This window comes from Sylvia atricapilla, chromosome 1, assembly GCF_009819655.1.
Source record: "Sylvia atricapilla isolate bSylAtr1 chromosome 1, bSylAtr1.pri, whole genome shotgun sequence".
Classification (NCBI taxonomy): domain Eukaryota; kingdom Metazoa; phylum Chordata; class Aves; order Passeriformes; family Sylviidae; genus Sylvia; species Sylvia atricapilla.
Genome location: NC_089140.1, coordinates 65,304,616 through 65,319,141, shown reverse-complemented (window position 1 = coordinate 65,319,141; position 14,526 = coordinate 65,304,616). Strand labels below are relative to the sequence as shown.

General features: G+C 45.1%; 1 protein-coding gene across 1 annotated transcript; it reads right to left on the bottom strand.

Moving 5' to 3' along the window:
- Window positions 1–7,328: 7,328 nt before the first annotated feature.
- On the bottom strand, window positions 7,329–13,537 carry GCM2 (glial cells missing transcription factor 2). The gene is made up of 5 exons (XM_066324705.1): window positions 13,496–13,537; window positions 11,928–12,180; window positions 11,425–11,537; window positions 9,824–9,949; window positions 7,329–9,576 (listed from the first exon to the last, which is right to left on the bottom strand). The coding sequence occupies exons 1-5, from the start codon at window positions 13,535–13,537 to the stop codon at window positions 8,695–8,697; spliced, it is 1,416 nt and encodes a 471-aa protein (XP_066180802.1). The 3' UTR covers window positions 7,329–8,694.
- Between the last annotated feature and the right edge of the window lie 989 nt (window positions 13,538–14,526).

The following is a 14,526-nucleotide window of genomic DNA, read 5'->3' as shown; positions in this document are numbered from 1 at the left end:
GGGAGACTCCACAACTTCCCTGGGCAGCCTGCTCCAGAGCTCTGTTGTCCTCAGTGTAAAGTTCTCCCTCATGTTGAGGTGGAACTTCTTGTGTTTCAGCTTATGGCCATTGCCCCTCATCGTGTCGCTGGGCACCACCGCCAAGAGCGGCACTATCCTCCAACTTGCCTTTGAGATAATTATACGCACTAATGAGATCCCCTCTCAATCTTGGGAATGGAAACAACTGCTTGTTTCCATTTCAGTTTCCCCTGGTGACACTCAGTCACCTCCCAAGCGTGCGCAGGTACCTTCTTTAACACCGCGCCCACGGGAGCACGGCGCTCCTGCCGCTCGCTCGGGCTATGAAACCCGGCACCGCCCGGCCTGCGAGTTTCACCCCGGTTCTCCTCAATAAACCTTCCCCTCCTCTCACTGACCGCGGACCTCTCGGGCGGCCAAGGCCGGGCTCTACCCTCCCGAAGCCAAAGCAGGCGGGGTCCGCGGCCCCGCAGGCTCCGCACCCAGGCGGCGCTGCGCTCCCACAGCGCACACACACACACACACGCCAGTCCCCCCACCAGCGACCCCAGCGCCGGGGGCCGGCAGCAGCCCTCCCCTCTGGGCACGGAGCTCCGCAGGCTCCCGCCGCAGCCCAAACCAGCACCTCCTCCGCGCTGGGAGGACCCCGGAGAGGCCCGGCCCCCGGGGCACGGGCGCTCAGCGGCCCCGCCCGAGGGGCCCCGGCGGCCCGCACTCACCGCGGCGCTGCGGGCGGAGCCAGCTCGGTGCCGCCGAGCCCCCGGCCCGCCCGCCGCCTGCCTCGGCCGGGCCGCTCTGCCCCGTCACCGGGGCGACGGGCGCGGGGCCGGGCCGGCTGGGGCGGGCCCTGCTCCGGCACCGCCCTCCCGGCCGCGGGCACGGCCCGCAGGGAATGCCCGCTGGAGCCGAGGGGCTGGGAGAGGCGGCGGACGGCGCTGTGCGGAGCGGGGACAGCGCCCCGGGAAAAGCGGGCCAGAGTGAAGACTGGCGGCGAGAGCCACGTCACAGGTTCCCTGGAGGTGGCCCCGTGATACGCGAGATCGTCTTTAGACAGTCCTGATTATAATTACTGCTAATTGCGATTATGTGTCGAATATATATTTGGTGCTCTGGCGAGACCCCCGCCTGCAGTGCTGCATGCAGCTCTGGGGTCCCCAGCGCAGGAAGGACGTGGAGCTGAGCTGTGATGCTCAGGGGGCTGCAGCACCTCTCCTCCAAAGACAGGCTGAGAGAGCTGGAGCTGCTCAGCCTGGAGGGGAGAATGCTCCCAGCTGATCTTAGGGCAGCCCTGCAGTACCTAAAAAGAGCTTTCAGGAAAGATGGATAGAGTCTATTTGCAAGAGCATGGACAAAGCGAAATGGCTTCAAATTGAAAGAGATTAGATATTAGGGGGAAAAAAAATCTTTACTGTGGTTGCTGATGAGGCACAGGAACTGGCTGCCCAGGGAAGTTGTGGTTGCCCCATCCCTGGATGTGTTCAAAGCCAGGTTGAATGGGACTCCAAGCATCCTGGTCTAGTGGAAAGTGTCCCTGCTTGGGGCAAGGGGTTTGGAACTAGATGATCTTCAAGGTCCCCTTCCAATCCAAACTATTCTATGATCATATGAAATACAGCTAACAGCTAAGCCACAGTGTACTTAGGATTTGTACAGAAATTCCCACCTGTAATATTCACAGCTGTAGTGAAACCTGAGTGATTCTTTTTTCCCTCTAGTATTTTTAAATTAATTATTTATTGTAAGCAGTTTAATAAAATGCATGTTGCTAATATTGATGCTGGGGAGAAACTGTGAGTGCTCTATGCATTCAAAAATATATGTATTTCTATTACAAAAATAATAATGAACTTTCTCCTTGGTCCTTTGCAATCTTACATTTTTCCAGGATGTACAGAAGGCACAGATATAAAAAAATAGCATATTTAGTGGCTGATCCAGAGGTACTTTTGGCAGGGAAATCTCATTTTAAGCTTCAATTGTCAACATTAGCTTGAGCTTCCTATTTTTTAATGTTTTTAAGAGTGAGGAGCAAGAAAAGGAGGAGATCGTTTCAACACAATAACTGCTAGAAGCACCGTGGAGGGAAAGGCAGAAAATTGTTTTACAAATTCAGATTCCTATCTGCTTGGCCAAGCTGGCGGCTCAGGCTTGCTAAGCAAAACTGAGAAGCTGTTTTCATTTTACCTTTTCTTTTCCTCCCCCCTCCCTGTTCCTCATTAATTGGCGTGGTAACTTTGTGATGGTTTAAAGACTGTTGACAGATTAATTGATTCTACCTCAAGTCAACTGGGTGGAACGTGGGGCTATGGGAATCGGTTTTCTGGAATTCAAAGGATTTGACCACTTGCACATGCTTACTGAAATGAAAGTACAAGAAAACAACATTATATTTTCTGAAACAAAATATGCCTGTTTCCTTTACTGAAATAAAACATCAGAGGTGACTGCCGGGTAAAATAAAGTTCAAAGGTGAGACATGGACATGAGAAGGATGAAAGTACCATAACCCACACAGCAGAATTCAGGCAGAGATTCAGCAGGAGCTGATTGTATGTAGCAAAGAATTTAACCATGCATTAACTTCCAAGAATGTGTTTGGTCACTACTACACGGATAGATCTCTACTGTGCATATGTGAAAACACCTCTCCACTGCCAGTGGAAATGTTCCAGCAATTACCCTGTGATGTTTTCTCCCTGCCCTTGTGTTCTTTCCTCTCTCTACAGTTTAGCCATGTCCCATGACTGTCCTTTCCCAGCGATGGGCTCCCTCCTCTTCCTCCAGTGCTGCCGCTCTGTTTCATAAGATCTTAGAATGGTTTGGGCTGAAAGGAACCTTAAAAATCATTTAGTTCCAACCTCCCTGCCATGGTCAGGGACACCTTCCACTAGACCAGATGTCTCAGAGCCTGATCCAACCTGGCCTTGAACACTTTCAGGGCATCCACAGCTTTTCTAGGCAACCTGTTCTAGGGCCTCACCACCCTCACAGTAAAGGATTTCTTCCATATATCTAATCTAAACCCACTCTGTCTCAGTGTAAAGCCATTCCCCCTTGTCTTATCCCTACATGCCCCTGTAAAATATCCTTCTCCAGCTCTCTTGCAGGCCTCCTTTAGGTACTGGAAGAATGCTACAAGATCAGCCAAGAATCTTCTCCAGGCTGAACAACCCTAGCTCTCCAGCCTGTCGTCATTGGAGAGGTGCTCCAGCCCTCTCAGCATCTTCGTAGCCTCCTCTGGCCTTGCTCCAGAGCTGGATGCAGCACTGCAGGTAGGGTCTCACCAGAGCAGGGCAGAGGGGCAGAATCACCTCCCCAAGCCTGCTGGCCACGCTGGTTTGGATGCAGCCCAGGACACATTTGGGTTTCTGGGCTGCAGGCACACACTGCTGGGTCGTGCTGAGCAACCAACAGCCCCAAGTCCTTCTCCTCAGGGCTGTATTTGTGCTTGGGATTGCCCTGACCCATGTGCAGGACCTTGCACTTGGCCTTGTTGAACTCCATGAGGTTTGCACAGTCCCATCTCCAGCCTGTCCAGGTCGCCCTGGATGCCATCCCTTCCCTCCAGTGTGCTGACTGCAGCACCCAGCTCAGTGTCATTATCAACCATGCTTAAGGGTACATTCAATCCCACTGCCCATGTTGCTGAGCAAGATGAAAATGCTCTTGGTTGCTCATGGGGCATTTCCAGTGCAATTACAGTCACTTATAAGAGATATGGCACAAGAGGTTTATATTTAAATAATTTCTGTATTAGTTTTGCACAAGAGAAACTTTGAAGTCTAAATTCTGTTACCAGGACCTTGTGTCTGTCAATTGTTAGTACTTTTTGTAATGGTCGCCAACATTTCACACATGGGAAGACAGAAAGGCTGTAGACAGGACTTGCCAATGTCTGAGCCAGATTGCAATGTGCTGTGGAGTTTCTGTACAAGCACTGCAAGCCAGTCACTTAACACTTCATTTTGTCATAAAGACAGGGGAGAGGTGCTGTCCTGTGCTCTTGCTATGAACCAGGCAACTGAAGGAAAGGCAACAGGATGAAAGAGAGACCCAGGATGTTTGTGAGCCCTGCTAAAGCTCTGAGAACATCCTTGTGCACCTGCTTCCCTGCTTATTTTACAAAACAACACGTACATACCCACTGGTAATTTTCTGTTGAAAGAACCTGTTTTGTTGTGGTCCTTAAAGGTGTTGATGCTATGCTCAAGTGCCAGCCAAATACCTGAAACTGCCTTCTCCCAAACACTATCACGAGTGCCAGCATGCATGTTGAAGCTTAGAGGGACTGTGTAAACTTCATTTTTCTGTTCGTTTGAATAAGCTTGAGCCAAACTAGCAATGTTTCCCTGTGATACTTACTTGCACTTGTGTCATCCAACTGATCTTCATGTTTCATGTGGACACTTGCGAGCCTGGAGAGATGCTGTGTTGAATTGCATTTTCCATTTTGTACAATCTCAGGTGTAGCACTACATAAACACTATCTGGTTCACCTTCCCTTTGCTTGTGAGTGACAGGCAGATACTTTAGGCAGCTAGAACACTAAAGGCAGTAATCCAGGCATGGATAACCACTGTACACCACTCTTGCTATTTCTCAGGCAGAGGGGTTTTAATAGGCCTGGACTAACTTTTTGGTCTATATGTTGGGAGGAGCCACTCCAGCACTCAATACCTCAGTTCTCTTCTTTTTATCTGCATGTGACTTCTACTGATAAGGGTGGGAATGACATGAACTTTCTTAAATACACCCCTAGAACTGCATTGTGTATCTGATTAAATGACATCTCTCAGGAAACATGATCTACTTTGGTGAAAGCTGTCTCAGGTGTATTAGATAGCTTTGCCCCAAAAAGACACTAAAGAAAACCCCCAAGGATCCAGAAGAAATCCCAGAAAATCCCGAGGAAGCAAAAAGTCTCAAATCATATTCAATTCTGTTGCCCTGGTGATTTCCACTCCTGGAACTCAGGGAAAAGCTTGTTTCTGTCTTTAAGGTGATCGTTTGTACTCCCAAATGAAGAGATGACTACTTCAGGGTCAATAAGCCCCAAACAGCCAAGTTCCTGCTTGGAACATACCTTGTCTGTAGCATTTAGCACATTTGAAATGTCCTGAGATAACCTGCTTTCAGAAGAGGAGAAAGGGGTAAGCAAATTGTTCGGACTCTCACTGGAGGTCTTTAGCAGGACTGGGTGGATACATATGGCCACGGAGCAGGACAGTGTGCCAGGCTCTGTCTGTCCCCCTTGAAGTGTGACCATGAAATGATGCCCACAGGTATTTGCATCTATCAGGCGTGTGACACAAGGCTGCATTTCATGGGTACAAATTGAAATGCATTGTCCTCGGCCTCTTGTCTCTCGGAGGCGTCCATTCAATGTCTGGGCTTTTAACCTTTGCCACAGCGAGGCTGCTGTTCTGGTACAAAGGGCATTTTCAGCATGGGGACAGATGGTGCTTTACCTCAGTAGGGCCCTTGTAACCCAAATTAAGCCTGAGCTACAGGAGATTTGAAAGCACCTTCTCCTCTGCTCCCTCTGTGATTTTGCCATAACAATGCCATAACAACTGGAGTTAGATGGAGATCTCTGTCAGAGTACAGGCTGTTGAAGGGCTTCTCTCAGGTGCTCAATGCAGGAGCAGAAACCACACTTGAAAGGGACAATGAATGGAAGTAGAAGGTGCTCACTCAGGGACCATCTTGCTTCAGGACTTTGCTTTGCCTAACATGATTTAAAAGTCAGTGCTGCAGCTGTATTAACCTACAATGAGGCTTTCAATTTCAGCTTTTTTTTTGTTTGTTTGTGTGGTTATTTTTTCTTTCCCTTTTTTTTTTTTTTTTTGGTTACAGAAGCTCCCATCACCTTTACATTTATGGAATTCAAAGAGAAAAACTGTCTACATCTCTAGATCTCTAGACATTTTCCGTCTGATTTTTGACCTGTAAAAGGTAACACAGAGCTAATCTCATCCCAGACACTTGTACATGAGAGGAATCAAGGTGAAGAAAGACTGCAATAACCTTTAGAGTGGTTTTATTTGTTGTACTGCTCAGATGATGCAGCAAGGTAATCACCACCATAGCTTTTCTCTGTGCTTAAACCTGTGTAATGTTTATTATAAATAAATCCACACTCTGAAAGTAGCATGTTAATACAATCGGGTGCATTTTCTTTACTGGTGTACAAAGTTCTGCTTTAAAGGCTATGTTTAATTGGATAGCATAATAATTTAAGCATACAACTACAAGTTTTATACCAGTAATGTAAATAGCATTCAACCCCCACAGCTGGTCTGTTTTGAAAGCGTGTAATAGTTTAATAACTTGTGCTTGAGTTATGGTTGACTAATTCATCTAAAATCACTGTAAAATAGAGCAAATAAGAGCTTTAATATTTTCCTTGTTTTTCCTAACTACAGTGAATTTTTCCAGCTTTTTTTTTAATTTTGTTTGGCCTTAATTCCCCTCTTATTTTTTTTTCACTTTACACTTACAAGGCTGTAGGCCTTGCTTTTTATTCTATATGTCAAATGCCTTGATATGATTTGGCATACAGTGAGAAATACCCGTTCTGTAAACAGGCGTAGTGTTATATGTTCCTAAACTCTAAAATTTTGAAATTTTGCATCAGCCTTTCTGGGTAATAACTCACAAACCACCTTTTTTATTTTTTTTTTTTCTTTTTTAAAAAGAAGAAATTGTGGGCTAATTATCAAATTGCTGTTGCTCACCTGAATCTCTTTTCAGTAATTTAAAACACTTGGTAGAAGAGTTGCCATAAGAGTTTAACAAAAGCCAAGTGAGATATATAGCAGGTACACTAGAGGTAAAAGACAAGGTAAGCTTGCTGCAGGTGAATTAAGGTAGTCTTTTTGAGAATTCCATCTTTACCTAACTTGAATTTTTAAAATGCTGAAAAATCCACTGCTGAAACAGGATGCTGTTAACTCAATTCCTGTGGGCTCAGTTTCACGTATCAGACTGAACATGTTACTTTTTATAAAAATATAAAAAAATGAAAATAAGCTACATTAGAAATAACTATTTTTAAACCTCAGATATTTGTATGCTGTGCTTTGAAAATACAATTTGTTTGCCAGGTTAATGATAGCTTCAGTGCACAGAGCCTTATAATTCTAACTAGCCAGCTGCTCACATTACTTTACATGGTGCCTTGCTTTTAACTGTGATTTCACATTTATTGAAAGACTACAGTAGTATCCTGCTTCATAGCAAAAATATACATAAGACAGAGGTGGAAAAAAAATGTTCAAAAAGTTAAAGATACTTGGTTACTTAATAATAATGATACCAAAATAATTTTTTTGACTTTGATCAATTTGCTGTGTCTACTTAGCTCCCTTGCTTGGCACACACATTTTGGGTGAGGGTTCTATTCCATGGTACTAGGCAGCTTTCAAAATATCTTTAGTTTTAAAACCAGTGCTACTGTTTTTTCTTTTTTCCATATTAATGAAGAATTAGTTGGTTTACAGATGAATTTGGGAATGCATTTCCTTGTGTTTTCTTTGCTTGGCTCAGTTTGGAGATTTTGTTTTGTAGCCTCTCTGCTGGCTGGTTATTTAATTTCTGCTGTAGTGCTGTCAGCTATGGTTACAGAGAGAAAAATGACTAGAAGTCCCTCAGGAGAGGGAGAAAGACCTGATGGAGACAGAGTGCAGAGAGGCAGCCAGGAAAGGTTTGTTCAACACTGACCTGTACTAAGCAGCTGGGATGCTGCATTCTTAGACAGGACTGTATTCATGGGTAAAGAGAATTCTGCACCAATAACCAATTGGTCTGACCAGCTAGCCAGGCCCCTTTAAGCAAAAACCAGTTTCCCTGCAAATGGTTTTCAGGACCACATAAGTTAACTCTGGCAGCCATGTGATGCATCTTGGTGAGATTACCTTAGCCTTTCTGCCTCCAGACTGCGTGTTACAGGGTGTCAGTTCCTGGTGTGGTTGCACTGGGTTGTCCGTCTTACCTAGAAAGGCTGGCTAGTCTCCATTCTTGATACAGGGGATCAAAAAGCAACAAGAATTTAAAATGTTTAATTTCTTAGGTTTCAGGTTTTTCATTTCTCATTTCAGAGAAACTTAGCTGATCTTTCCATTCATCAAAAGACTCATCATGGCAGGTGAATGGACTGTCCAGGTGAATTATTCTGCAAATTCTCTTGCTTTCACATTTATTTTATTTTTTTCTTTCCCTGCAATTTTCTTCAGTTGACTATAATCTATAGCCACCTTCCTTCATTTCTTTTCCATTACCTGATTAGTCTTTTCTTTCTTACAGATGGAGCATTTTCTCTCAAAGCTTGAGGCATCTGACAGGAGTTGTAGCTATTAGTGGGTGGCACTTGCTGTCAGAGGAGGCTGTTGACATCCAGAGGAGCAATGCCTCCATATTACCTTCTCCCAGGTGCATTTTGGGCTTAGTTCCTTGTGCCATTTTAGAGATTGCATGGGGCTTCTTTGAAATTAGATGCAAAATACAATTCACTCAGCACACAGCTCCAGAAAGGTGCTTTTGGGAAAAAGCTGTCCTGGTGTTCTGCTTCCTTACATCTCCTCAAATCCCAAACCACTTGGCTTAGTACTCACATGGTCAACAGAACAGTCTGCTCTCCTGTCTGCAGGTACTTGCCATGTAGGCACAGTTTAGTCAATATTCAGCACTCTCAAACCTTAGGGCCTGGCCTTCATGCTCAGCAAAGCTGTTGCCCAGGGGGAGCCCATACCGATAGCTCTCCACACTCTCAGCTGGCTTGGATTTTGTGGGGATGGAATCATGCTGGTAGAGCAATGCTGACTTTATCATCCCAAAGTCTTCCTGGATCTTCATCCCCGAATAGATGGCACCTGAGACGTTTTCTGCCACATGGGTGTAGCTCTGGAGGTTCTTCATGTCGCAGAGGTTGTCGCTGTATTTCAGGGCGGGTGGCTTGTAGGCCTGGTAGGACACCTTGGTGGTGGTGGTGATGACGGTCTGCAGTGGTGGGGCCATGGGTGCAGGGCTGGGGCTGTACCTACAGGGGTAATCCCCACTGTAGTAAGGGTGGGGAGCACTTGTTGGCATCTGCCCCAAGTCACTCCGGTCTCCGCTGCCCGTTTTCCCCCATGCCGGTTTCAGTCCGTAATGTCTGCCAGGGTTATCAAAGCTCTTGTCATGGGTGGCCACAGTGTTGTAGTGAGACCCATTCAGGCTGAGGGCGTCTGCATCAATGGCAGGACTGGTCAGATCTGTGTAGAATGTTGGGTAAGGACTCGAGCTTATAAAGGTAGGAACTCCAAACTCGTAACTGCATGTCCTGGGCATGTAGATCCTTGGATTTGGGCATTTAGGGTATGGCGATAGCTGTTCCTCTTGGAAGCTGGCTGAGTCGTAAGGTGCCTTGTAGAGATCTGCGTTCTGCAGCGAAGGGTAAGACTGGGCTGGAATCGAAAAATTGGTGTCTGTGAAGATACCAATTCTTTCTGGGCCCTCCATGCAGTGAAAATTCTGTAGGCTATTGGTGTAACCACCGCTGTCATGGTACCTTGCTGCCTGATAAGGAGAAGTAGATCTTTAAGATACAGGAATCAATACTGCCCACACATGTATGTCTCGATACTCGTGCTAGTGCTACTTTCAGCCCCAAATTAACATGGGGTGGAATCACACCATGAAGCAACATGGTGTAAAGCTTTGTTTTGCACTGGGATCCCCGTGCTTATCACACCTTTTCAATTGACAAAAAAAAAAAAAGTCTTATTTATGTCACCTTTTTATTTCACTAATGACTTTGACTTACCTCTGGGTTTAGAGGTCTCTTTTTCTGGGAGTGGTGGTAAGAGGACATTTGCTTCTTAATTGCACTTCTTCTTGCCTCTGCCTCCAGTTTACTCTCCGGCCGGGGGTGGTCATGGACTCCTTTAGCCTAAATTAAGATTAACTGAGAATTAGAAGTGAGTCTGGGAAGGGGGTAAGATAAGAGAAAATGCTCTAAGTAGTACAAGAGGTAGTTATAGCATGGTCTGTGGTTTGGCACAAGAAAAAAGGAAGGAGAAACTAAACAAGGACAAATTCACTGTGAAAATAAATAAAGAGAAGAAAAACCATTATTTGGATACATATAGAAGGAAAAAGTGAGGGAGAAGTTAGTGAGGATGGCAGAGCTGATGAAGGAGCAAAAGTGCTACCTAATTTTGTGACATTCAAAAATAGATAATTAGAACCAAGGGGAAAAAATAAATTTATCTTGGTTGTTTTTCTGCAGTCCAGTATCTCAGTTCTGCTTTATAAGCACATATATAAATAGGCTTTAAAGAGCCTTTTTCATGCCACAAGATGACAAATATTCTCTTAAAGCAATACACCTTCTTGAATAGAACTGAAAACTATATCCTGGAAAACCACCTGAAGATGCTCTGCTATTGAAACATCTGTGGATATGCAGATCTAAATAACCAAAGTTACACTAGTATGCAATGAACACTACATTTATGTAGTGTACATTTATATATGATGGACACTACATTTCCTTATTCATTTGTCTGAACAGATCTACATACAGTCCCTAATACAAAATAGGAACCTAAAAATTGTTTTTAGAACACTGTACTTTCTCAAGCAGCAATTAACTTCTAAGCAATGATATATCAACTTTTTTGATAGTAAAATCTTCCAGTTTTGCATGTCAGCAAGAGAACATTTGAATAAGAATAATATAGGAGGGAATCTGGGAATATGAGCAGTTTTCTTTCATTTATTGACTGGAGAACAGAGTTCATTGCTGTTGAGTCAGGGGAAAAAATTATCCAGGAGAAAATCTAATGTCATAAACAGAAACTTTTTGTTCCAATGTTGCTTTAAAACAAAACCCCAAAAATCAAGATGAAATTTCAAATTTCAGATAAGATTCCTTTTTTTCTGTCAAGATTTTAAATCCTTCAAAATTCAAAGGCTAGTTTCACATGAAGCAGAATTTTCAAGTTTCAAGTCATGTGAATTAAGTAAGGCTTTTCCCCCCTATTTCTTTTAGTCGGAAATAAGTATTTGGAAATAAACACTGGAGAGCTCCAATTGTCATATGCACCAGGGTGCAAGACAACCTTTTTGTTCATATTTATGTCCTGTAAACAGGAGAATTTTAGCCATCAGTGATATTGTAGTTAAAATTGAATATTGCCAACCCATACGTACTGCTTTTAAAGAGACAGCCAAGTGTTTTTATTTGCTCTTACCATATTCATACTAAAGAGAAATTCAGTCATGGACTACACCTCCATCATTGTCTCTGTTACATAAAAAAAACAGGGGAAAGGAGGAAAAAAATCTCTCTCTTTACAGGTATTATTTTATATACAGGTATAATTTATATAGTGTGCACAAATATATACAGCTGCTTTCTACCTGGAAAAATATTGCTTTGCCATCAAGCCTCCAGAAGTTGGTGACCGGATAGCCGCTGTGTCCTCGGCAAGGAATCAACTCGAGGGCAGAGTTACAGTTGGGGCAGGCTTTCCCTGTGAACAGACACAAAACTGCTGAAGAGAGTTGTTAAGGACAAGGGTGCTGCCTGAGAGTAGACAGAGCTCAAGAGCAACATGATCAGATTCCTCCAACATTCAGATTAAAATGCATTGTTCAAGGAAATGCAACATAGACGACCAAGCGCAGCTAAATGATACGAACTAGAGGTGCCCATTAGTTAAAAATGCTAATAATTTAAAGGACTTAAATCCATATCTCCTTAAGTATTTGCAAACAGACATGGATGAAATTTGGGATTAACCAGTCATTGCAATTATGCCTTAGTCTGCACGCAAGTAAGAGTGACTCCAGTTTGGAAATCAAGCCTAGATGAAAGACACGGAGTCCCTTGGGCACGGCAGCTCTCTCTGGACGTCTCTCACTTTGTTGCTTCTGCCGAGCCTTGTCGCATATGGCGGGGCGGAGCTGCAGCCGGGCCCCGCCGGGCAGAGAACAGCTCCGGGCACACACCACCACGCCCAGGCAGGACTTCTTCAGGATCTGGCAGTTGTGGTTGTTGGTGTTGCGCATGGCCCAGCCGCTGAGATGCCGCTGCGCGTTCTTCTCCTCGCTCGAGTAGATGAGCCGCACGTAGCCGTCGGGCCATTCCTGGAAGGCATCGAAGTGCTTGGGCTCCTGCGGCAGGGCAGGTGAGGAGAGAGAGCAAGAGAACGTTATTAGTATATTACAACCTGGCATTTTTACCTTGTTATAAAATACATAGCGGGGGGGGGGGGGGGGGGGGGGGCGGTGTGTGGGGTGGGGGTGGAAATGGTTTTTCTATGAGCAGCCAAGCAGCAGAAAAAGAAATATTGAAAGAATAGCTTGTTCAGAAGCGCTCTCTAAAAGGGCTAGGGCAGTCTGAGATTCCATATCTGAAAAGAAAGTCAGGATCCTATCCTCTTTTGCATCACGATCTATTGTAGCACAGTCTGTTGGCACAATGTGCCTTTTACATTGAAGTTACCAGCTATAAGACATCAGCCTTACTCCCAAAATTTACTGACTAATCTGTGAGTGTGCCCAGACAGAACACAAACCACCCTGATCATGACTGCTATTGAGTTCTCCTTGTTGTGCGACCATGCACCTGCAGGCGGGAAACTAGAAGTTTTAGCTACAGGATGGCTTTTTAAAGTGCATCTAATATGGTTTTAATAAGGCTTATCCCAAAAAATAGAGATAAAAAGATTTCTCATTGAAATGTACTTCCAATGTATATATAGCGGCACAAAGAAAGAACATTTCAATTTGGAATTTCATGGCTTTCTGGAGTCCCTTACGAAAATGTAATTACCAGAACTATGAAAGAAGATTTAAAACTACAAATATTTATAATGCAATACATATTTAACATATGTCTGTACTGCATGTGAGAGCAATCCCAGCAAACAGAAGCATTTACAGAAACTACCAGCATTTACAGCATTAAGACATTCACTAAGACATGACAGCATGGGCTCTGTAAACTTAAATAAACTCTAAGATGAAACACATTGCAAATTAAAAAATGCTTTTGAAACTCACAACTAGGCAAAAGTGGAGTGCTCATTGGCATTAGTGTTGCATTGAGAAACCAAAGAAATAATTAGATAACTTGAATCGTAATAGTAAGCAGTCAGTTCAAGCTTCTATTCAACATTTCTTCAACAAGGAGGAGGGTAAGGAGGGAGAAGGAACCTATCCAAATGGAGCCACAGGTTGTTTTAGGAGTTCATATCCAGCTAGGGAAAGCTACGCATCAAATCCATACTTTTGTTACAAGTCACTTTTTAAAGACTACAAAACAAAGGAAAAGTGAAAAGGTGCAAGAGAAGTAAAGAAGACATAAAACAAAGCTTTGCTTAGAATGAAGTTCGTTCCGCTTTTCCCCAGCTCGTTAGAGCGTTAAGGTCCCCAGCGTTAGAGCTGGACGGAGACTCTCCCCAGAAGCTCCCCTCCCGCCCCTTACCTGCGGCAGCTTGGGGTCGTTGATGTCCCAGGTGAGCTTCATGGCAGACAGTGCCCGTGGGTGGCGGCTCCCGGTTTTTTATGCCGTCGGGGCGTCGCCGAGGTGCTGGGGGGAGTTCTCAGCCGGCGCCGCAGGCGAACAGCAGCACCATCGCCGAGCCCCACCGCGGCCCCTGGGGTGGGTCCCGCTACCCTCACCTGGAGGTGTGCGATGGGGATAGACGCGGGGGCAGTGCGCGAATCCGCCCCCCAGCACTGGGGGCCGTCACCGCAGCAAATCTGAGCAGGGTTTGGAAGTCTAACCGCGGGGCTCTGCCGGGCGCTGCCGCGGTGGCTGAGATGATGGGAGGGGTCATGGAAAGGTGGGGGACCCGTCCCTGCCCCACCGGCATGCTCCTGGTCTTGGGTTTTGAGCGTGGCTCGGAGCTCCCCGCAGCTTGTAAAGCCTCTGGAAGGAGGCAAAGATGCTGAATAACCTGCTGCTTGGGTGTTAACGAAATCAGCGTTATTTGGCGGGTTTCCCCTTCGCGCTGTGCTCCCTAGCACCTGGTTTAAAATGCAAAGTTGGTTTTCGTGCCATTATATTGATATTTAACTTACTGAACGGTTACAGGGGGTTTTGTTACTTTTTTCTTTTCGAGAGAAAGAGCCGATGCGGTCTGAAGTTTGGAGGGGTTTGGTTGGTTGGTTTGGTTTTCCTGACATTTTTTGTTTTGGTTTGGGTTTTGTGTGTGTGTGTGTGTGGTTTTCGTTGTGGTTTTTTGTTTGTTTAGGGGTTTTTTGTTTGTTTGGGCTTTTTTTAGGGAGAGGTGTGATGCTGTGGGAACGAAGGAGGGAGATGGATTTTTTGATGTGAAAAACATAAAGAAAAAAATTATCCACAGCAGCACAGAGACCGAGTCATTGAAAGCCGAGCGCAGCTATCACCCTTTAAACGATCCCACCTGTCCCGAATGATTTTCTCATTCCCTTCCATCCTCTCTGGACCAAAACTTACTGAACTTTACCCTCAGCTGAGCACAATAAAGCCCA

What these genes read in the sequence shown, in the direction of transcription:
- GCM2 (XM_066324705.1), bottom strand. Translation starts at nt 13,537, where the DNA reads ATGAAGCTCACCTGGGACATCAACGACCCCAAGCTGCCGCAG. An exon ending in GGCTCGGCAGAAGCAACAAA is followed by an intron (nt 11,538 to 11,927) that starts GTGAGAGACGTC and finishes GTCTGTTCACAG; the next exon opens with GGAAAGCCTGCCCCAACTGT. An exon ending in AGAGACCTCTAAACCCAGAG is followed by an intron (nt 9,577 to 9,823) that starts GTAAGTCAAAGT and finishes TCTCCTTATCAG; the next exon opens with GCAGCAAGGTACCATGACAG.